The following is a 23626-nucleotide window of genomic DNA, read 5'->3' as shown; positions in this document are numbered from 1 at the left end:
CCGTTGTGTTGTCTGCAAACTTAATGATGGTGTTGGAGTCATGTGTGGCCACGCAGTCATGGGTGAACAGGGAGTACAGGAGGGGACTAAGCACTCACCCATTAGGGGCCCTCTAATTGAGGGTCAGTGTGGTGAATGTGTTGTTGCCTACCCTCACCACCTAGGGGTGGCCCGTCAGGAAGTCCAGGATCCAGTTGCAGAGGGAGGTGTTTAATTGCAGGGTCCTTAGCTTAGTGATGAGCTTGGAGGGCACAATCGTGTTGAACGCTGAGCTGTAGTCAATGAACAGCATTTTCACGTATGTGTTCCTTTTGTCCATGTGGGAAAGGGCAGTGTGGAGTGCAAAAGAGATTGTGTCATCTGTGGATCTATTGGGGCGGTATGCGAATTGGAGTGGGTCCAGAGTGTCTGGGATGACGGTGCTGATGTAAGCCATGACCAGCCTTTCAAAGAATTTCATAGCTACAGACGTGAGTGCTATGGGGCGATAGTCATTTAGACAGGTTACCTTGGTGTTCTTGGGCACAGAGACTATGGTGGTCTGCTTGAAACATGTTGGTATTACAGACTGGGTCAGGAAGAGGTCGAACATTTCAGTGAAGACACTTGCCAGGTGTCAGCCCATGCTCAGAGTACCTGTCCTGGCAATCCATCTGGCCCTGCAGCCCTGTGAATGTTAACCTGTTTAAAGGACCCTCACATCGGCTAATGAGAGCATGATCACACAGTCGTCCGGAACAGCTGGTGCTCTCATGCTTGGTTCAGTGTTGCTAGTCTCAAAGCGAGCATAGAAGGTATTTAGCTCATCTGGTAGGCTTGTGTCACTGGACAGCTCGCGACTGTGTTTCCCTTTGTAATCCATGATAGTTTGCAAGCCTTGCCACATCCGACGAGCATCAGAGCCAGTGTTGTAGGTTTTAATCTTGGTCCTGTATAGATGGTTTGCCTGTTTGATAGTTTGTTGGAGGGCATAGCAGGATTTCTTATAAGCGTCCTTCGATTGTCCGGGATTTGGGCTTGGTCCAGGATAATCAATATGTATTTTGCCTCCGACTCATTGAAGTCCAAATTAAGGTTAGTGATAGCTGTAATTTTCAGTCAAAATAATACCCAAAATAACACAATTGGTCAGGAGCTCGTAAAACAACCACTATTCCGTCCAGCGCCATTCTATCACTGCAGTATGGAAGAGAACAGGCGAGTGACATAGATCAAAGGTCAAGTCTGAGAATAAACTAAGGAAAATACATGATTAGGAAAAGAGCTGACAGAAAAAGTGGCACATCTAATACAGCATCACAATGTTTTTCCTTACTTCCCTCTGGAGTGGAGAACTCTATGGTGTTACTGGGAGGTCCCTCGTATCGGTTGTTGGCCACCACTATGTACATTTTGTAGTTGCTGTAAGGGATGAGTCCCGGCAGGACACCAGAGAGACGCGGCCCACTGGCTGGAAAGGCTTTAGACTTCACGGCCCTGCTCACACTCAGCCACCTCAGCTGGCTACTGTCTCGCCAAAAGTACACCTGGGATAGGGGGACACAGCACATGCGTTCATTTGTATGTATGTTCCCTCATTCAGTTCCTCAGTCCCTCATTCGTTCATTCATTCAGCCGATGTGTGAAGAGCTTTCCATCCACTGCTTTCCTGATGTATACCAAATGTAGCCTGGATCTCATAACAGTTTGTTACACTTGGAAATGAAAACCAGAAACTGAACAAGCCACTTATTCCCAGTAGTCTGACCTTGTACTCCTTCAGTTCACCCATGATGCTGCTGCGAGCCACAGGGTCCCAGTGCACGGTGACCTTAGTGGCCTCTATCCTGGACACACGCAATTTGACGGGGGCAGCAGTGGGACCTGGGAGACACCAAGAGGAAGTTGCAATTCATTATGTCGTGGCTGACTGCCAGGTGTCAAGTAGGGATGGTCTATATTTACCCGTAAATGGGTATAAAAAGGGTCTCTGTGTGTCTGCAGGAAGGAATTGTGTGGTGATACTCACGGTCTTCTCCAGAGTAGCCTATGATGACAGGGGACTCTGGTCCCAGCCCAAAGTCATTGACAGCTTGGACCTTTATCTCGTATGGTGTGAAAATGTCTGTGTCGTAGATGTAGTATTTACACCACCAAGTGGTAGCGTTTTTCCACTCCTCCCTGGAATCCCTCCGTTTCCACCACACCAAGTACTTCAGGTGGGGCCCATTCCACTCTCTGTTGTTCAGTGCCTTCTCCCCATACCAGACAAGGAAGTTCAATTGTACAGAATAAAAGTTGTTATTCTTCATTGAATAAACGCTGAGTTTAATTTTTTTTATATACACTGCTCAAAAAAAATAAAGGGAATACTTAAACAACACTATGTAACTCCAAGTCAATCACACTTCTGTGAAATCAAACTGTCCACTTATGAAGCAACACTGATTGACAATACATTTCACATGCTGTAATGCAAATGGAATAGACAACAAGGTGGAAATTATAGGCAATTAGCAAGACACCCCCAATAAAGGAGTGGTTCTGCAGGTGGGGACCACAGACCACTTCTCAGTCCCTATGCTTCCTGGCTGATGTTTTGGTCACTTTTGAATGCTGGCGGTGCTTTCACTCTAGTGGTAGCATGAGACGGAGTCTACAACCCACACAAGTGGCTCAGGTAGTGTAGCTCATCCAGGATGGCACATCAATGCGAGCTGTGGCAAGAAGGTTTGCTGTGTCTGTCAGCGTAGTGTCCAGAGCATGGAGACGCTACCAGGAGACAGGCCAGTACATCAGGAGATGTGGAGGAGGCCGTAGGAGGGCAACAACCCAGCAGCAGGACGGCTACCTCCGCTTTTGTGCAAGGAGGAGCAGGAGAAGCACTGCCAGAGCCCTGCAAAATGACCTCCAGCAGGCCACAAATGTGCATGTGTCTGCTCAAACGGTCAGAAACAGACTCCATGAGGGTGGTATGAGGGCCCGACGTCCACAGGTGGGGGTTGTGCTTACAGCCCAACACCGTGCAGGACGTTTGGCATTTGCCAGCGAACACCAAGATTGGCAAATTCACCACTGGCGCCCTGTGCTCTTCACAGATGAAAGCAGGTTCACAATGAGCACGTGACAGACGTGACAGAGTCTGGAGATGCCGTGGAGAACATTCTGCTGCCTGCAACATCCTCCAGCATGACCGGTTTGGCGGTGGGTCAGTCATGGTGTGGGGTGGCATTTCTTTGGGGGGCCGCACAGCCCTCCATGTGCTCGCCAGAGGTAGCCTGACTGCCATTAGGTACCGAGATGAGATCCTCAGACCCCTTGTGAGACCATATGCTGGTGCGGTTGGCCCTGGGTTCCTCCTAATGCAAGACAATGCTAGACCTCATGTGGCTGGAGTGTGTCAGCAGTTCCTGCAAGAGGAAGGCATTGATGCTATGGACTGGCCCGCCCGTTCCCCAGACCTGAATCCAATTGAGCACATCTGGGACATCATGTCTCGCTCCATCCACCAACGCCACGTTGCACCACAGACTGTCCAGGAGTTGGCGGATGCTTTAGTCCAGGTCTGGGAGGAGATCCCTCAGGAGACCACCCGCCACCTCATCAGGAGCATGCCCAGGCGTTGTAGGGAGGTCATACAGGCACGTGGAGGCCACACACACTACTGAGCTTTATTTTGACTTGTTTTAAGGACATTACATCAAAGTTGGAGCAGCCTGTAGTGTTGTTTTCCACTTTAATTTTGAGTGTGACTCCAAATCCAGACCTCCATGGGTTGATAAATTGGATTTCCATTGATTATTTTTGTGTGATTTTGTTGTCAGCACATTCAACTATGTAAAGAAAAAAGTATTTAATAAGATTATTTATTTCATTCAGATCTAGGATGTATTGTTTAAGTGTTCCCTTTATTTTTTTGAGCAGTATATATACACTAGCGTTCAAAAGTTTGAGGTCACTTAGAAATGTCCTTGTTTTTTAATGAAAAGCACATTTTTTGTCCATTAAAATAACATACAATTGATCATAAATACAGTGTAGACATTGTTAATGTTGTAAATGACTATTGTAGCTGGAAACGTCAGATTTTTTATGGAATATCTACATAGACGTACAGAGGCCCATTATCAGCAACCATCACTTCTGTGTTCCAATGGCACGTTGTGTTAGCTAATTCAAGTTTATCATTTTAAAAGGCTAATTGATCATTAGAAAACCCTTTTGCAATTACGTTAGCACAGCTGAAAACTGTTGTCCTGATTAAAGAAGCAATAAAACTGGCCTTCTTTAGACTAGTTGAGTATCTGGAGCATCAGCATATGTGGGTTCGATTACAGGCTCAAAATGGCCAGAAACAATGGACTTTCTTCTGAAACTCGTCAGTCTATTCTTGTTCTGAGAAATGAAGTCTACTCCATGTGAGAAATGCCATTGGAACATTGGAGTGATGGCTGCGGATAATGGGCCTCTGTACGCCTATGTAGATATTCCATTAAAAATCAGCCGTTTCCAGCTACAATAGTCATTTACAACATTCACAACGTCTACACTGTATTTCTGATCAATTTAATGTTATTTTAATGGACAAAAAAAATAGATTTTCTTTCAAAAACAAGGACATTTCTAAGTGACCCCAAACTTTTGAACGGTGGTGTATATTTAAATGTATCACCTCCCAGCTGATCTCCATGTTGTTTCTCCTTGTGCCCACTCCTTTGATGTTTTTAGGGATGGTGTCTGGGGCTGAGAAGCATAGCAAGTATACAAATGATTTTGAAAGCTCATTTTCCAATGGTTTGAATATGGATGATAATTGTTGTCAGCTGTATTCCTGTTCAATACAATTAATGAAGACAATAGATATCCCTTATTCATAACACATCATCACACGCATCAAGCATGAAATACTCACGCGCTCCACCAGTCTGGAAGTTGGCGGACGAGCGACTGGGTTTACTCATTCCAATATCATTGATAGCAATGACCCTAAACTCATAGATAATGAATGGTGACAGTTGCAGAATGACAGAGTTGAGGTTTCCAGGGTACGCGGAAAGGTTTCTCCAGTTGTAAGGTAACCAGTCGTCATCATCATACTGCACCAGGTATTCTGGAGGTAAAGCCCAGAAAAAAAACACTGATTACTTCAGTTGATTTTGGTTAACTCTGACCATTTCAAAGAAACTCTGGTGCACATGTGGCATGACATCAGGACTATGTTTACTCTGGGTGTTCTGCTCCTGAGGTGTAGAGTGTAAGGCAGAGTTGTTACCTTTGATAGGGCTGTGATTGCTATCTCCAGGGGTCCAGGAAAGCCTGACACTGCGCTCGAAGGAGTCCGACAACTTCAAGTTTGTAGGAGGGTCTGGACGATCTGGGAGGAAGGGAAGGAAACTGTTGTGGCAAATTCCAAATATATACAGCATCCACATGCTGTCTATCTACTACTATCACACAATACAATGTAATTAACATTAATTAACATTCCATAACATGTAATGTCCATATATTTATATATTCTTAATTCCATTCCTTTACTTAGATTTGTGTATATTGGGTATATGTTGTGAAATTGTTAGATATCACTGCACTGTCGGAACTAGAAGCACAAGAAATTCGCTACACCTGCAATAACATCTGCTAAACATGTGTGTGTGACCAATAAAATTGAATTTCATTTGATTTTGAGAGGAAGGAAACTTCTCAGGGATTTCACCATGAGGCGAACGGTGACTTTAAAACAGTTGCAGAGTTTAATGGCTGTGATAGGAGAAAACTGAGGATGGGTCAACAACATTGTAGTTAATCCACAATATTAACCTAATTGACAGAGTGAAAAGAAGGAAGCCTTTACAGAATAAAAATGTTCCAAAACATGCATCCTGTTTGCAGCAAGTCACAAATGAATACTGCAAAGTGTAATGTTTGGGTCAAATCCAATACAACAAATTACTGAGTATCACTCTCCATATTTTCAAGCATAGTGGTGGCTGCATCAGGTTATTGGTATTAAGCTTGGCATAGTCAAAATCCTAGCGGCAATCCTAGTTCAGCCTGCTTTCCACCAGACACTGGGAGATTAATTCACCTTTCAGCAGGACAATAACCTAAAACACAAGGCCAAATCTACACTGGAGTTGCTTACCAAGACGACATTGAATGTTCCTGAGTGACATAGTTACAGTTTTGACTTAAATCGGCTTGAAAATCTATGGCAAGATGGCTGTCTTGCAATGATCAACAAACAACTTGACAGAGCTTGAAGAATTTTGTTCAATCCAGGTATGTCAAGCTCTTAGAGACTTACCCAGAAAGACTCACAGCTTTAATCGCTGCCAATGGTGATTCTAACATGTATTGACTCAGAAGTGTGAATACTTATGTAAATGACATATTTCTCTATTTCATTTTCAATACATTTGCAAACATTTCTAAAAACATGTTTTCACTTTGCCATTATGGGGCATTGTGTGTATATGGCTGAGATTTTTATTTATTTAATACATTTTGAATTCAGGCTGTAACACAACAAAATGTGGAATAAGTCAAGGGATATGAATACTTTCTGAAAGCACTGTGTGTATGTTTACTAAGCGTCACGTTAGAGTCCTACCCATCACCACCAGGCGGGCGGAGACAGTGGTCTTGTCTATCTCAGTCTTGATGATACAGGTGTAGTTGCCTTCATCTCGTCTGTTGACGTTTGTGATGACCAGAGTTGAATCATCCAGAGACAGCCTGTAGATAATTAATAGGACACAATGCTGATGACATTAAGTCATCTTGACAAATTCAATTGAACAATTCACCATTTAGCCTTTAGTTATACTCATGTATAGACTATAACTCTGTTAGTTTGAAGTTAGCTATAACCATAACTAAGACGTTAGGGTGGCAACAGAAACCCTATGGTTTCAATGGTTATAAGGACGAGTAGTCATATTCAGGCCCACCTCCAGCTTATGATGAGGAACTGTTTGTTCTTCATCCAGGTGGTGGTGATGGTGACCGTGGGGTCATGTTCGGCCTTACACTCCAACCGGACATCAGTCCCCCGGAGGACTCTCATATTATCTGGCCGTTTGAGGATTTTGGTGGACTCTGGAGAAAAAGAGGATACGGATCATGAGAACACCTGCAATGTACAGTGTAGATTGAACCACATGAAGAAGTGTTACAGTTAGGCTATTATTGGGTATTCACCTTTGACCTCTAATTTGACCTGGTTTTCATCACGTCCGGCGACGTTGCTGACAATACATAGGTATGTCCCCTGGTCGTCCATACGGGTGCCTCTGATCTGCAGGGTCCCGTTGCTGTGTACTTTAAAGCGATTTCCCTCTAGATTTCCAAGTCCATACTTAGACCTGTGCAAAAAGAGGTAGGCAGTTACACACATGCATGCACACACACACCTGAAAGAAGAGCATCATAAACATGTTCTCACCAGCTCAGATCGGGCACGGGCGAGCCAAAATAGCGGCAGTCTAGCCAGGCGCGGCTGCCCTCAATGACCTTCACCAGGGCAGTCCTGGGCCTGAGGATACGTGGTGTTGCATCTACAGAAACAGAACATATGACCGTACCAACGCTTCCATGATGATCTACTGTAATTTCTATGTTAACGTTTACACTATTTCAACAAACAGAGAGGATTATGGTTATTTTCTGCAAATTAATATGGTATCTTACGCAGTACATTGATGTAGGCATTGGCAAACAGGTAGCCATACTGGTTGGAGGCATTGCATTGGTAAACACCAGTGTTCGCCACAGTGACTGAATGGAAGGTAATTGTATCACCTGACACCTGCCTGTTTGGGACCAGAGAGGCATCTGGAACAAGCATATAGTACAGTAAGTAAGTGAAATACTGTGTCCTTGCAGTTATAGAACAGTTTGTTACTTTACTATACAGTCTTTTCAGTTAAGTGAAAAAAACAGCAGATTTTATACATAAAACGTGTAATTGAGCAATTTGAGTGTAATCTCCTGCAGTCATTTGCAACAGTGCACTTGGATTCTTAGGGTAGGTGGCTGTGCTTACCTTCGATTGAATCTCCGTTGATAAACCAGCGGATACTGGGCCGAGGGATGCCGTCAGAGCGGCACACTAAACGTGCATTCTCCTCTGGGGCCAGAACCAAGTTACTGGGTTTCTCCAACCAGAATGGAGCCGCTGTTAAATACACGGCTCAGGTCAGAATTTGAGAAGAAAAAAAAAATCGAAGCTACATCAGTGAATATTTGCTATATGAGTGGTTCATAGAAAGTGTTACCAAATGGGCTATTTCCTCCCATAGTAAATAAAACAGTAGCTATGTTTCCATTAACTTGTCCAGTGATTTTTTTGTCAACATTTAGAAAGTTGGCATATTGCCTGCTTGGGTGCGTTTCCATTTAACTAACCTAACGTAGCAGGCGCAAAAGAAATTCCTGAAACTACATCCCTTACATGCTGGTCTTGACAAGAAGAAAAAAAACTGTCGGCAGAAGTTCTCCTCTGCACTATTCAACCAATCCAGTAAATGTGGAGGAGGAGTTAAGATGGAGCGTCGCCATGTTAACGTCCAAAAGAAGAAGTCGTGTCACATGATCTCTTTCCCTTTCCCCTGAAAACTGGAACATCCGGTTGTTGGGGACTGGGCAGAGACATCACGTGCCCTGCGTATCTTCAAAACTATTCGGCAACCATTTTTTCGAAAAACACAGTTTCCATCATCATTTGTCACACTAAAGAAAGTTTGACAAGAGAAAAATCCATCCCTATTGAACTGAACTGTTTTATATCTTTATAAAATGTCTCCTATATCTGCCGTTTCCATAACACGTCGCAAATTTAAAAAAATCTACATTGCTTTGGCTGAAGAAACCTGGGCCAATGGAAACCTGCCTAGTGAAATGTAAAGATTATGTGAAAGATCAATGGGAGAGTTAATATCATAAAAATATCCCTGTATCTGTGTGTTGGTGTGATGGAGAATACAGTGCCCTCCACTAATATTGACACCCTTAATATGAGCAAAACGGCTGTGAATTTTTTTTCTTCATTGTTCATGCTCTTGGTCTTTCATTCAAAATATTCACAAAAATCTAACCTTTACTTGAAGTAAAATAATTGAAAGAAAAAATTCATTCTTATCATCAAGCAAATATTTTTCTCAAATATAAGTGTACCATAATTATTGGCACCCCTTCATTCAATACTTTGTGCAACCTCTCTTTGCCAAGATAACAGCTCTGAGTCTTCTCCTATAATGCGTAATGAGGTTGGAGAACACATGGCAAGGGATCTGAGACCATTCCTCCATACAGAATCTCTCCAGATCCTTCAGATTCCGAGGTCCAAGCTTGTGGACTCTCCTCTTCAGCTCATCCCACAGGTTTTCTATGGGGTTTAGGTCAGGGGACTGGGATGGTCATGGCAAAACCTTGATTCTGTGGTCAGTGAACCATTTTTGTGTTGATTTTGATGTGTGCTTTGGATCATTGTCCTGCTGGAAGATCCAACCACAGCCCAGTTTGAGCTTCCTAGCAGAGACAGTCAGGTTTTGATTTAATATCTGCTGGTACTTGATGGAGTTCATGATACAATGTATCCTAACAAGTTGCCCATGGCCTTTGGAAGAATAACAGCCCCACAACATCAAAGATCACAGTGGGGGATGAGGTACTTTTCTGCATTGCTATCTTTCTGTCTACGCCAAACCCACTTCTGGTGTTTGTTTCCAAAAGCTATATTTTGGTCGAATCTGACCATAGAACCCGGTCCCATTGAAAGTTCCACTAACAATTGGCAAACTGTAGGCGCTTTAGTTTGTTGTGTGACGACAGTAAAGGCTTTTTTTATGGCAACCCTCCCAAACAACTTGCGGTTATGTTGGTGATGTCGGATTGTAGTTTTGGAGACTTTCTTACCAAGACCCAACTAACGTCTTTAATTCTCCAGCTGTGGTTGTTGGACATTTTTGGGCCACTCAAACCATCCTCCTCACTATGCGTGGGGTTAATATAGGCACACATCCTCTTCCAGGCCGATTGTTAACATCTCCAGTTGCTTTAAACTTCTTCATTATTGCCCTGATAGTAGAAATTGGCATTGTCAACCGTTGAGCTATTTTCTTATATCAATTTCCTGATTTGTGCAGGTCAACAACCGTTTGTTACACATCATTAATGTATTTTCGGGTCTTTCCCATAGTGATGGATGACTATGGGAACTTGGCCTGTGTGTCACCTCCAGTGGCGACCCGTCATTCATTTTAGCAATAAATAAAAAATATGTGTCAAGTATGTCATTAATATCAAATCAAATTTTATTGGTCACATACACATGGTTAGCAGATGTTAATGTGAGTATAGCGAAATGCTTGTGCTTCTAGTTCCGACAGTGCAGTAATATCTAACAAGCAATCTAACAATTCCCCAACAACTACCTAATACACAAAAATCTAAAGGGATGGAATAAGAATATGTACATATCCTGTATATGGATGAGTGATGGTCGATCGTCATAGGCAAGATGCAATAGATGGTATAAGATGCAGTATATACATATGAGATGAGTAATGTAAGATATGAAACATTATTAAAGTGGCATTAAAGTGACTAGTGAGTCTGTATGTAGGCAGCAGTCTCTCTTAGTTAGTGATTGCTGTTTAGCAGTCTGATGGCCTTGAGATAGAAGCTGTTTTTCAGTCTCTCGGTCCCTGCTTTGATGCACCTGTACTGACCTCGCCTTCTGGATAATAGTTGGGAGAACAGGCAGTGGCTCGGGTGGTTGTTGTCCTTGATGATCTTTTTGGCCTCCAAAATGCAGGTGTTTCAGCCTAGCTCAGTGCTTTCTGTGGGGGTGGGGCAGCCAGCGGAAAATACTGAGCGTAGGTGTTGGTAATGTTCTCTAGTTGTACCATGATTAGCTCAGTGTTCTGTCACTCGTGGGGACAGTACGTCACTGCCAAGTCTTAGGGTAGACCTTGAAAATTCAAGCCCCTTTGGTGCTGGCATAGAGTTACATTATAAGTGACCATCCAACAAGGCTCAAGGTCATTGGCTACAGATAAAATGACATCAAATCATGTTATATCTACAGTAGCTTTGATTGGACTGATCATGTCAACATCATACTTTCAAAATTTTAGCTAGCAGTCATCATCATGAATCAAGTCGACAATCTACTGGAAAATCCTTCTAAATTCTTGTCTTATGAAGATAAATAATTAAGAGAAATTATAGATAAAAGGTATCGGTGCTCATCGGCCATTCGACATAAACATTACACAACAAGTTGGAAATTGCAAATTCAACAATGAGTGGTTTGGAAGGAATCAGTGACAGTGGCTGTGGCAAGCATTGCAAAGCAATAACTAGCCTACTATTCAGTGGAGTAGTTGTGTGGTCCCAAATCTGGTATTAAGTGTCTCTTTTCCAAGTTTAAAATGATAAACATTCAACATTGGCCATGGTGTCAATGAAGCATGATTTGTGCCGCACTCAAAACAACTGTTAACTCGGAACTGCGAAAACTTGACTTCAGTGAGTTCAAGACAACGGGGAATTCCAGGAAAAAACGAGCTCCGACTGCGAAATGCGTTTTGAACGGTCATCCAACTCGGAATTGTAAATCGGAAACTCGGGCCTCTTTCTAGAGCTACGACCTGAAGATCAATGATGTCATCATGATTCGACCTTGTTTTTTCAGAGTTCCCAGTTGTCTTGAAACCACCATAAATCCAGAGAATGTCAGACTTTGATGACTAAATTTGCCCACGAAGGACCGCCGTGCCACTTCCTGGTCAAGTGAGCACAGAACAACAAGTCCAAAAATGTCTTGTATGCTGCTGCATAAATTATGTAATATGCCATAATATACAACTAAGTGTATGTTGTGTAGTGTTGTTAGTAGCCAATGTGCCTCACACTAATAATTTGGTCTATTTACCCCTCTTAATTTTGCCTACTGTTCTGACTTGGTGGTGCACATGTAGCCTATAACCTGTTTTAGAGAAATGTAATCATTTAATTTTGTAAGAGCTTTCATTGTCTACTTATATGTCCCCTTAATTTATCCTACGGTTCTGACTTGGTGAACAGGAAGAATACTATAAGAACAGTCCATGTTCTGAATTCTGTCGCTGTACATTTCAAAAGTGCTAAACAAATAGTTATATTGACTACGTCCGTCCTAGCTCGCTCATTAATGTCTTAATCGAAATTACGGATTGCCTTTTATCCGCTTGTTGTCCCCTTATGCCATAGTTTGTAAATCTCAATGGTCATTAGAAACCACATTTGTTTAAACAAGTCAGCCATATCAGCTATGTTTTTTTTAAAGGCAGTAAATGAAGCTGAATGAACTGTTTCGCTGCCAGACAAGGCTCCACTGATAGCCAGGTGTAGCAGTGGTAAGATATTGGAACAGCTTTATGTAGGCCCTAACAGTTTGTGGGTACTGTTTGTCACCGTTATAGTGCTATTAATGTATTGTTTAGTGTTGTGTTGTGGCTTTGCTGGCATACATCCCACTTTATTATTTATTTTGCCCCACCAAGATTTACATGCTAAAATTACCACTGGTCACCACATACTTATACCCCAGTGAAACAGGAAGTCATGGCTTACCACTTAAGTGTTCCTAATCACTCAGGTGAACATAAAAACGTAAAATATGAATGGGAATATACTTTTGTCCGATTTTACTCATAAGAATTTGTAGGGGTGCCAATAGTTCTGGCAGACATGATTTGGAGAAAAATATTTATTTCACAATTATTTTTTTCAATCATTTTACTTCAATTAAAAGTTTGATTTTTGTGAATATTATCCAAGAGGATAAACAGGCAAAGACATTTTTTTCAAAGCCCATTTTGCTTATACCAAGAGCGCCAATAGTGGAGGGCACCGTAGGTGTGAAGATGTTGTTTGATCTGACCTTTGATCTGGACAGTGATGGTGTGTTCCAGGTATCCAATCTTGTTAGTAGCTGTGCAGGTGTATTCACCAGTGTCCTCAAATGAGACCTTGGGGATCTGCAACAACTTGTTGTAGTTCTTCACTTTAATGTTGGTTGTGTCCAGTTCATCTCCATCTTTGGTCCATGTGATGACAGGGGTTGGACTATGGTCAAATATGGTAAAAAGAAATAGGTCAATTCAGAGTGATTTTCGAGGGTTCTTATAAAAGTGAACACCCTGAGCAAAAAAACATACATAGTGGCGAAGTTACAAATTTCATGAAGCGATTTATTACTGTGGCTTGTGAAAGCAGACACACTAAATATTGTACTAATTATTTCAGATTTTTTATTATTATTCTTTGGAATGCTACTCCTCTTAAACCATTTAAGCTAGAAACGCCAATCACTTTAAAATGTGTAGACAGGTCTGGAATAGTTTGCTTCCATACAACTTTTTGATATCTTTTATAATTTTTAAACTATAAAATGTTTTGTCCTTTTTTTTGTCCTCCATACACTTTCATGGGATTTCCTCAACATTCTTAAGGGCTCACTGTGACATCATGACTTCCAACATTCTATCTATTCACTGTAAACAAGGTCGCTTTCTGACACAAAATCAGCTACTTTGACCACTTTCCAAACAATTTAGTCAAAAAGTTAGAGAGTATGAAATCTTTGTCTACTTCTCTGCTACTTAAATCTGAAATCAGAACACTTTTTCCACTACCACAAAAATACTTTTAAAGAGCCAAAGCAAGAAACACAATTTTACTTCACGTAAAATGACCATCTAGTTTCATTTGAAACCTGACACTACATTCACAAACAGTACACTGGGTAATAGTAATACAATGACTAACCCCAATGGTAACATTTGATAAACACTTGATGAACATTCATGTTTGTGATTGAGAGGATCACTCACACTCCAGCAGCGATGCACTCGAGGAGCAGCTCCTCCCCCTGCAGGACAGTCTGGAAGCTAGACCTTCCGGCCGGAGACAAGAAGGTGGGGGCGGCCTCAGACACCATGCGTGCTGAGGAGGGAACACACCTGATGATTTAATTATCCAGGAGTGAAGACTTTTCCCACTGTCAAATATCATGACAGCAGGGACTACAGCTGTGGATTGACTATTGGGACCACACTGGGAGCAAATGCAATGTTTTTGCTATTTTCACTCCACAACAACACTGTCTGATCTCTATTTCAAGACATGTCAATGTTATAGAAGAATGCTCTAGAATGTTATATCGTGTTAAGACGAGGAGATTGTTCATTTCTGTTTGTATATAAAAAATAAAAAATTAACAACATAAAGCAGTGCAGTTAGATCAGAGGAGAACTGTAAATCATTTTAGGTGATAGTCTGAAATTAACAATGTGGAATCTGTAAGTGTGCTCAGCAATACAACTTAAATCGTACAGCAGTGAGCCAAGGGGGGGGGGGGAGCAACTGTTTAATGAGGTAGGTAAGTTAGTACATGGTAGTAAATAAAATGGTGGGACCCTTGTGTCACATACTGTTGATGCATGTTATGCAGTAACCAATACTAACTTGTAAGGACTCTGACGGTAATAGGCATCTTCTGCTGGATAATGTTTTTGTAGGGGAAGCGTGCATTGCAGCAGTAGTCGGTGGCAGAGTCATTGACATAGACATGAGAGAAGTAGAGATCTCCATTCACCCCCATAGACACTCTACGGTCCTGTTTGATAGGCAGCATGACTGGGGGGTGGGGCTGGTGAGGCCAGTTGAAAGGTCTACCAGATGAACCTGAAATTGAATATTAAGTTATGTATGCATTTCCTGGTAAGGTCATCTTGAGTCAATATGTTTGGGATAAGTATCAGAATACAAAAATATGTTTAAAAAAAGAAGCTCATCAGTTCAGAAAGAGAGACAGGTGGTTGTCATTAGTTATAAAATATAACATTTCATTCCTGGGGCGGCAGGTAGCCAAGTGGTTAGAGTGTTGGGCCAGTAACTGAAAGGTTGCTAGATCGATTCCCTGAGCTGACATGGTAAAAATCTGTTGTTCTGCCTCTGAACAAGGAAGTTAACCCACTGTTCCATTGTAAATAAGAATTTGTTATTAACTGACTTTCCTAGTTAAATAAACTACTGATTTGAGAAAAGGAGGTAGGCCTACTCACACTTGCTCATCCAGTAGATCTCAGGTTTGGGAGGGCCTGGAGGAGGGCTGCAGTCCAGGACCAGAGGGAGACCAACACTTACTGTTACTGGCTCCAACACCTCTCTGGGCCACAGAGTGGCCTCTGACATGGGCACATAGGGGTAATTTGTTTATATTGGGTTAAGAGGATGATGTAACATACATTTAACACAGGGAGCAGAATCTTGCTGGGACATGGACTTATCTTAACGTTAGAACTATTTTTGAGGTCTGAAAACGGCTGACAGAATTGAACTTTGGAGAGATTTGTCCCTTTAGGCTTTGCTTGGTTCTGCCACAAACGTTTAGCATTATAATGGTTTGAGGCACTGGCTTTTCAAATGTACTCTGTGACAATGGATTCAAAAGCCTGAATGGAGGGCAGCTTACTAGAGATGTGTAGGTTGATCTTGTTTGAGTATGCAGTGCCATACTCGTTGGTGACAACACACTGGTACTCCCCCTCATAGGCCCCTGGGTCAGTCCAGGCATAGATGTCCAGCGTCCCCGAACGTCTCCTCATTGAGGCCTGAGGGTCCTTTGCCACGTTGAAGTACTTCCCATTACGCCTCCATGAGAAACTTAGGAATAAAGGCAAGTCTTTTGGATCAGGTAATTAAAAGTGTTCTACTACAGCTGCTCACAATTTGTACATGGCTTTGAACTATAAAGAAAGTGTTTTGGATGTGTCAGTTCTTACATTGGGTGGGGGGTGCCTTTGGCTTCACACTCCACAACCATATTGTCTCTGGGGTCCACAACATGTTCCTTCAACGACTGTTTTATAATGGTGGGGGGCTGTCTGACTGTAGGTGGACAAGTCAAAATTAAAGACCTGATTACATTAGGATTGTACATTAATTGAGATACTGTTTTTAAGCAATAAGGCATGAGGTGGTTTGGTATGTGCATTCGGAAAGTATTCAGACCCCCTTGACTTTTTTGATTTTGTTACATTACAGCCTTATTTTAAAATGGATTCAATTGTTTTTTTCCTCATCAATCTACACACAATGCCCCATAATGACCAAGCAAAAACATGTTTTTTAAAATATTTGCAAATTCATAAAAAAAGTGGAAATTTCACATTTACATAAGTATTTAGACCCTTTACTCAGTACTTTGTTGTAGCACCTTTGGCAGCAATTACAGACTTGAGTCTTCTTGGGTATGATGCTACAAGCTTGGCACACCTGTATTTGGGGAGTTTCTCCCATTCTTCTCTGCAGATCTTCTCAAACTCTGTCAGGTTGGATGGGGAGTGTTGCTGCACAGCTATTTCCAGGTCTCTCCAGAGATGTTCAATCGGGTTCAAGTCCGGGCTCTGGCTGGGCCACTCAAGGACATTGAGACTGTGTGCTTAGGATCATTGTCCTATTGGAAGGTGAACCTTCTCCCCAGTCTGAGTTCCTGAGTGCTCTGGAGCAGGTTTTCATCAAGGATCTCTCTGTACTTTGCTCTGTTCATCTTTCCCTCGATCCTGACTAGTCTCCTTGTCCCTGCCGCTGAAAAACATTCCCACAGCGTGATGTTGCCACCACCATAGGGATGACGACAGGTTTCCTCCAGACGTGACGCTTGGCAATCAGGCCAAAGAGTTCAATCTTGGTTTTATCAGACCAGAGAACCTTGTTTCTCATGGTCTGAGAGTCCTTTAGGTGCCTTTGGCAAACTCCAAGCGGGCTGCCGTGCATTTTACTGAGGAGTGGCTTCCATCTGGCCACTCTATCATAAAGGCCTGATTGGTGGAGTGCTGCAGAGATGGTTGCCCATCTGGAAAGTTCTCCCATCTCCATAAAGGAACTCTGGAGCTCTGTCAGAGTGACCATCGGGTTCTTGGTCACCTCCCTGACCAAGGCCCTTCTTTCCCGATTGCTCAGTTTGGCCAGGCGGCCAGCTCTAAGAAGGGTCTTGGTGGTTCCAAATTTATTTCATTTAAGAATGATGGAGGCCACTGTGTTCTTGGGGACCTTCAATGCTGCATAAATGTTTGGTACCCTTCCCCAGATCTGTGTGTCACGTCCTGACCAGTATAAAGATTATTTGCTATTGTAGTTTGGTCAGGACGTGGCAGAGGGTATTTTGTTTATGTGTTTCGGGGTGATGGTTTATGTAGTAGGGTGTTTGATTTATTATTTCCGGGTTTTTCTGGTCACTGCTCTGTTAGTCTATTTCTATGTTCTTTCTAGTTAGTCTGTTTCTATGTTTAGTTAATTGGGGTGTGGACTCTCAATTGGAGGCAGGGGTTGTCTAGTTGCCTTTGATTGAGAGTCCTATATATTAGGGTGTGTTTGTGTTTGTGATTTGTGGGAGGTTGTTTCTTGTTTTGCGTGTGTGAGCCTGACAAGACTGTTTTGTTGTTCGTGAGTTCTTCGTTTTTTTGTTATTTTGGTGTTCACTTTATTTTCAAATAAATACAAGATGAGCATCCACATTCCTGCTGTGTTTTGGTCCTCCATTCCAGACGACAACCGTTACAGAACCTCCCACCTAAAATAGATCAAGCAGCGGAGTAAGGAGCAAGGGGAATTCGATATGGACTGGCGGGAGAAATGGACGTTGGAGCAGATTCTGGCCGGAGAGGGCCCATGGAGGAAGTCTGGTGAGGACCGGGAACGCTACCGGGGAACACGACTGGCGTTTAAGCCCGAGAGGCAGCCCCAAGAATTATTTTGGGGGGGGCACATGGGTAGTTTGGCTGGGCGAGGATTGAGCCCCAGGCCAAATCCCCATATCTTTTCTGGGCAACCAGTGAATGGACAGGTCCCGTGCTTCGGGGTAATGGGTACTGTGGCGAGGCCAGGTATTTTTAGGCCGGTACGCGCAGTGCCAGTGCCCCGCATTTGCCAGGGGGAAGTGGGCATCCAGCCAGTAGGAGCGGTGCCAGTTCTGTGCTCGAGACTGCCAGTACGCCTCTACGGTCCAGTGCGTCAGCCCAGTCCGACTCCTCCTGTTCCCGCTCCCCGCACTAGCCCTGAGGTGCGTGTTCCCAGGCTGATACCTCCAGTACCAGCACCACGCATCAGGCTCCTAGTGCGTCAACCCAGTCCGGCTCGGCCTGTTCCCGCTCCCCGCACTAGCCCTGAGGTGTGTGTTACCAAGCTGAGACCTCCAGTACCAGCACCACGCATCAGGCTTCTAGTGCGTCAACCCAGTCCGACTCGGCCTGTTCCCGCTCCCCGCACTAGCCCTGAGGTGCGTGTTCCCAGGCTGATACCTCCAGTACCAGCACCACGCATCAGGCTTCTAGTGCGTCAACCCAGTCCGACTCGGCCTGTTCCCGCTTCCCGCACTAGCCCCGAGGTGCGTGTCCCCAGACTGGCACATCCAGTACCAGTACCACGCATCAGGCTTCCAGTGCGTCAGCCCAGCCTCGAGAGTTCGGCAATAGTGTGCAGTCCAGAGTATCCGGCAACAGTATGCAGTCCAGAGTATCCGGCAACAGTGTGCGGTCCAGAGTATCCGGCAACAGTGTGCGGTCCAGAGTATCCGGCAACTGTGTGCAGTCCAGAGTATCCGGCAACAGTGTGCAGTCCAGAGTATCCGGCACCAGTGTGCAGTCCAGAGTATCCGGCAACAGTGTCTAGTCCGGAACCGAGGGAGACTGCCTGTGATCAGGAACCGAGGGAGACTGCCTGTGATCCGGAACCGAGGGAGACTGCCTGTGATCCGGAACCGAGGGAGACTGCCTGTGACCCGGAACCGAGGGAGTCTGCCTGCGACCCGGAACCGAAGGAGCCTGCCTGCGACCCGGAACCAAAGGAGACTGCCTGTGATCCGGAACCGAGGGAGCTTGCCTGCGACCCGGAACCGAAGGAGCCTGCCTACGACCCGGAACCCAAGGGGTCTGCCTGCGACCCGGAACCGAGGGAGTCTGCCTGCGACCCGGAACTGAGGGAGTCTGCCTGCGATCCGGAACCGAAGGGGTCTGCCTGTGACCCGGAACCAAGGGAGTCTATCAGCAACCCGGAACTGAGTAAGTCTGACGATTCGGAACTAGATATGATTAACTGTATATCGAATGAGTCTGCCTACAGTATGGAACGGAAGAGGTCTGCCGATGATCCGGAACGAGGGGAGTCTGCCTACGGCCCAAAACTGATCAAGTCTGTCTGCATTCTGGAGGACAGTAGGCCGGAGCCAGAACCACCTCCGGTATAGGTGGGTGGGGGGGTGGGGGGGGGGGTGTAGCACAGGTGCCGTTGTTGACGGCAGCCACCCTCCCTTCCCTCCCTTTAGTTTAGGGGGAATTTGTATTTTTGTTGTTGAATTATTTTTTTGTTTATTTATGAGGTGCATCCGGGGTCTGCACCTTTAGGGGGGGGGGGGGTGGTACTGTCACGTCCAGTATAAAGATTATTTGCTATTGTAGTTTGGTCAGGACGTGGCAGAGGGTATTTTGTTTATGTGTTTCGGGGTGATGGTTTATGTAGTAGGGTGTTTGATTTATTATTTCCGGGTTTTTTGGTCACTGCTCTGTTAGTCTATTTCTATGTTCTTTCTAGTTAGTCTGTTTCTATGTTTAGTTAATTGGGGTGTGGACTCTCAATTGGAGGCAGGGGTTGTCTAGTTGCCTTTGATTGAGAGTCCTATATATTAGGGTGTGTTTGTGTTTGTGATTTGTGGGAGGTTGTTTCTTGTTTTGCGTGTGTGAGCCTGACAAGACTGTTTTGTTGTTCGTGAGTTCTTCGTTTTTTTGGTGTTCACTTTATTTTCAAATAAATACAAGATGAGCATCCACATTCCTGCTGCGTTTTGGTCCTCCATTCCAGACGACAACCGTTACACTGTGTCTCGACACAATCCTGTCTCGGAGCTCTAAGGACAATTCCTTCGACCTCGTGGCTTGGTTTTTGCTCTGACATGCACTGTCAACTATGGGACCTTATATAGACAGGTGTGTGCCTTTCTAAATCATGTCCAATCCATTGAATTTACCACAGGTGGACTCCAATCAAGTTGTAGAAACATCTGGTGATGGAACATTCTATGTTTGTGCTTTTCTAATAACCAATTTCTGTGTTCATGCATGTGACTGATTGAACGTACCTGGGAGGAATCCTCACTATCAGTGAGCAATTTGGCAGAATGCCCAGAACCTTGTTTGGGAACAAAAAGGATATCTCAGTTTCAAGGTCTCAGCTTGGAGAGAAGAAGCCTCGTGAGGTATTGGTCTGTCACATGAAGGAACCAGACGTGAATAATCAATTATTTATGATTGACGAATAAGCTAAATCATGCAAATATAACTTGTCTGTATAAACATTATACAGTACAAGAGAACCAACGGGACTACCCCGGTGGAGCTCACTTCAGACCGGTACTTTATGCATCTAAGTTTGACTCTGACCTCTCCATCATGCTGTTAATAAACAATGATTCATTTAAGATTGACTTTGAGTGTCCCTGTGTAGAATTTCCACGACAATCTCAACGATGGTCAATGGAAACAGGATGCACCTGAGCTCAATTTCAAGTCTAAATATTTATGTAAATAAAGTGTTTCTGTTTTGTTTTTGTTTTTTTACATTTGCAAAAAAATCTAAAAACCTGTTTTCGCTTTGTCATTTTGGGGTATTGTGTGTAAATTGATGGGGATTTTTTTTTAATGTAATACATTTTAGAATAAGGCTGTAACGTAATAAAATGTGGAAAAAGTCAAGGGGTCTGAATACTTTCCGAATGCACTGTATATGGACAACAAACCACTTCTAAGGGCTGTTCTTAGCACGACGCAACGCAGAGTGCCTGGACACAGCCCTTAGCCGTGGTATATTGGCCACATACCACAAACCCCCGAGGTGCCTTATTACTATTATAAACTAGATACCAACATAATTAAAACAGTAAAAAGTAATTTTTTGTCATACCCGTGGTATACGGTCTGATATACAGTACCACGGCTTTCAGCCAATCATCATTCAGGGCTCAAATCACCCAGTTTCTAATTGACATTGGCCATATACCACACCCCCTCGTGCCTTATTGCTTAAATATACAGCACTGTACACTGTTACAGTATATCACCTTCTAGCAGGGCCACAATAGGTTGTGTTGACTTACTTTCCAGTGGGACATCGATGGCAGTCAGCCGTTGCCATAACAGCAGTAATAGCAGTAATAGAGTTGATCTGACCAGCGTCCTCATCTCTACAGTGAATGGCCTCCAGAGATCCTGTTGAACTATCTATAAACTGTTTTATAAGTGACCGATTTAAGCAATTAAACTGTTTCATGAAATCAAATTAAATTAAATATTGTGACATTTATAGGACCAATTGTTTTCTAAGACAATATTTTCCAGCACAAAACAACCAAATAAAATGAAATAATATTTAGTTTCCAAACAGCAATATTTCATTTCTGTCCCACTCAACAGTCAGCACTGGCACATTCTCTGACAGAGTCTCTTTGTCGCACAATAGATCCACCTACCAACACACATGGCCAGGACTCAACTCCAGTCTCAAGCCATTCTGAAAAACCAGCCTCCACAGGACTACATTATAAAGCTCTTGTTAGTTGCTGTATAGATTTATTTGAATCCCAATGAAATACACACATTGTTATCATGTAATGTCACTACTATTTTACTGTTCATTTCTAAATATACACAACATAAAGCATAGCAAAACAGATCATTGATCAGATTCATTGATCAACTCAACAACCATTATCAAAACTTTTCCTCCTCTCGTTAGCTCATTACATCTGCGTTACCTTTCATAAGTACAATCCTTCAAGTGAAATCGCATCAGGGTTCCCCCTTCCCCATCATCTACAAGACTTTCCAATGCATTGAGTTTCTCCACAATTCTAATGTCCAGTTAGTGCAGTAAGCGGATAAAATCCTTGGCGCTCAATCAGTCAATTCCATTTTCTTGGTCAATCGAACAGCAGGATTCTGGAGAGACAGAGCATAGTGGACAGACTTCTGTCTGTGCCATGGCCATTCTGCCCACCCATCTCATGAATGAGCTCCCTACACCTCCCTCACCACCCACATCTCTGTCCCTGCCTCTCGCTCTCTCTCTGCCTCTCTCTCTCTCTCTGCTTCTCTCTCTCTGCCTCTCTCTGCTTCTCTCTCTCTCTCTCTGTCTCTCTCTCTCTCTCTGCTTCTCTCTCTCTCTCTGCCTCTCTCTCTCTGCTTCTCTCTCTCTCTCTCTGCCTCTCTCTCTCTCATATATTAGCCTAGACATTACATCAGTCAAAACATGGCACGGTATCAAGAACAAAAATAAAACTAGCTGAAACGAGTCACTTACTTCTTGTCATTGTTGCTAGCTATCTGGCCATCTAGAATCACAGCACACACACTTCTGCCCCACTGAAATGCATGCATAGTTTTCGTGACGTTGTCAGCTAACCCGTTTATTGTCTGTGGTCACAACCTTGTATGCTGACTCAATATGATGATGCCTATGTGGAGGAAATTATGAGGGAAGCCAGACATCATATTTTGTAATCACCTCAAAGCTGTGTAAACAACAATGCTTTATCTGCATTGCAGTTCCACATGCTTCTTATGGGCTTATTAGTGTTTACACCGAAATACTCTGTAACTCACCAGCCAGCCCATAGTATGCACATAGTTTGCATGCTTATGTTTTTGATGACATCAGTGATGTGGGCCTTACTGTTGGCTGCTGAAAACTATTTTACATGAATTTTACATGCAAGAAAAAACTCTGGCATATGACCTTATCACAAAGACTGTTACTGGGGATGAACAATATTGATGTACAGCCAAATCAGAGGCATATTTGTAACAAGCTGTGTCTGTTTTGTCTGATTGTGAACTGTGTTGAATGTGATTTTATGGTGTCTAAACATGCAGAAAAACAAACTTCCTTTTGTGCGATAAACACTTAATTGCACTCCGGCCATCTTCCCACTATTTTCTCCTTCCAATATGTAGCGAATCAGCGTTTTCTATTCCTATTCTGGACCACTCTGATACAGTACACCCAAGCAAGATAAATCATTCAGACTGACATCTTCAAAAAGGGGGAAGGTCAAAGCCATTCAGCCGAGGACCCTTCAGGCAAACTAAATGCTTTCTTTTCTAGAAACAGCACAGGACCCTTGAAGAGGCCTCTGTCTCTGTGGGAAACAAAAGCCATCTCAAGACTCTCCACATAGTTCTGATCTGTGTAGGTGCCAAGGAATCCAGACACAGCACAAAAGCATGAATATGCAGCATACTGCACTCTATGTTAGAATGGACAATCACAAATGGCAAGGGTGACACCAATAAATGATATCTGCTTGTTTGTGCAAAAGACGCTAAAGGGTTTTAAATTATCTTTTGCTAAGGGGGCTTGGAGTCACAGATCACAATCAGCTCTGACGATGACCTTGACATAAACCATTGAGGTTTTCGCAGTGACAGAGATATAACAATGTCACAGGGATGAGAACAGAACTTGAGTATGGCTCAGCCTCGTGCTCGTCTTTCCCACCACATCATTGTGATTGAACAGAAGTTGAGGCCCCTCAAAAAGGAAACAA

The 23626-nt window shown here is 43.4% G+C and overlaps 1 protein-coding gene across 2 annotated transcripts in view; it reads right to left on the bottom strand.

Annotated features, from left to right (window-relative positions):
* The window catches only part of LOC106567268 (neurofascin), a 32840-nt gene extending 10666 nt beyond the window's left edge, over positions 1-22174 (bottom strand). Inside the window, exons 1-21 of one of the 2 annotated variants that reach the window (XM_045693171.1) lie at positions 21836-22174; positions 21551-21614; positions 21179-21302; positions 15816-15921; positions 15506-15696; positions 15096-15218; positions 14497-14715; positions 13863-13974; positions 12911-13095; positions 8027-8158; positions 7672-7815; positions 7427-7538; positions 7183-7346; positions 6933-7080; positions 6593-6717; positions 5252-5353; positions 4892-5089; positions 4652-4722; positions 2009-2231; positions 1748-1863; positions 1316-1526 (exon numbers count right to left, since the gene is read on the bottom strand). In XM_045693171.1, the coding sequence (XP_045549127.1) occupies positions 1316-1526; positions 1748-1863; positions 2009-2231; positions 4652-4722; positions 4892-5089; positions 5252-5353; positions 6593-6717; positions 6933-7080; positions 7183-7346; positions 7427-7538; positions 7672-7815; positions 8027-8158; positions 12911-13095; positions 13863-13974; positions 14497-14715; positions 15096-15218; positions 15506-15696; positions 15816-15921; positions 21179-21302; positions 21551-21614; positions 21836-21870 (2905 nt within the window). In that variant the 5' untranslated portion in view covers positions 21871-22174. The remainder of the gene's footprint in view (positions 1-1315; positions 1527-1747; positions 1864-2008; positions 2232-4651; positions 4723-4891; positions 5090-5251; positions 5354-6592; positions 6718-6932; positions 7081-7182; positions 7347-7426; positions 7539-7671; positions 7816-8026; positions 8159-12910; positions 13096-13862; positions 13975-14496; positions 14716-15095; positions 15219-15505; positions 15697-15815; positions 15922-21178; positions 21303-21550; positions 21615-21835) is intronic. The other variant, XM_045693170.1, reaches the window with a different exon arrangement.
* Between the last annotated feature and the right edge of the window lie 1452 nt (positions 22175-23626).

This window comes from Salmo salar, chromosome ssa13 (assembly GCF_905237065.1).
Source record: "Salmo salar chromosome ssa13, Ssal_v3.1, whole genome shotgun sequence".
In the NCBI taxonomy this organism is placed as follows: domain Eukaryota; kingdom Metazoa; phylum Chordata; class Actinopteri; order Salmoniformes; family Salmonidae; genus Salmo; species Salmo salar.
This window is presented reverse-complemented; position numbering and strand designations above follow the sequence as displayed.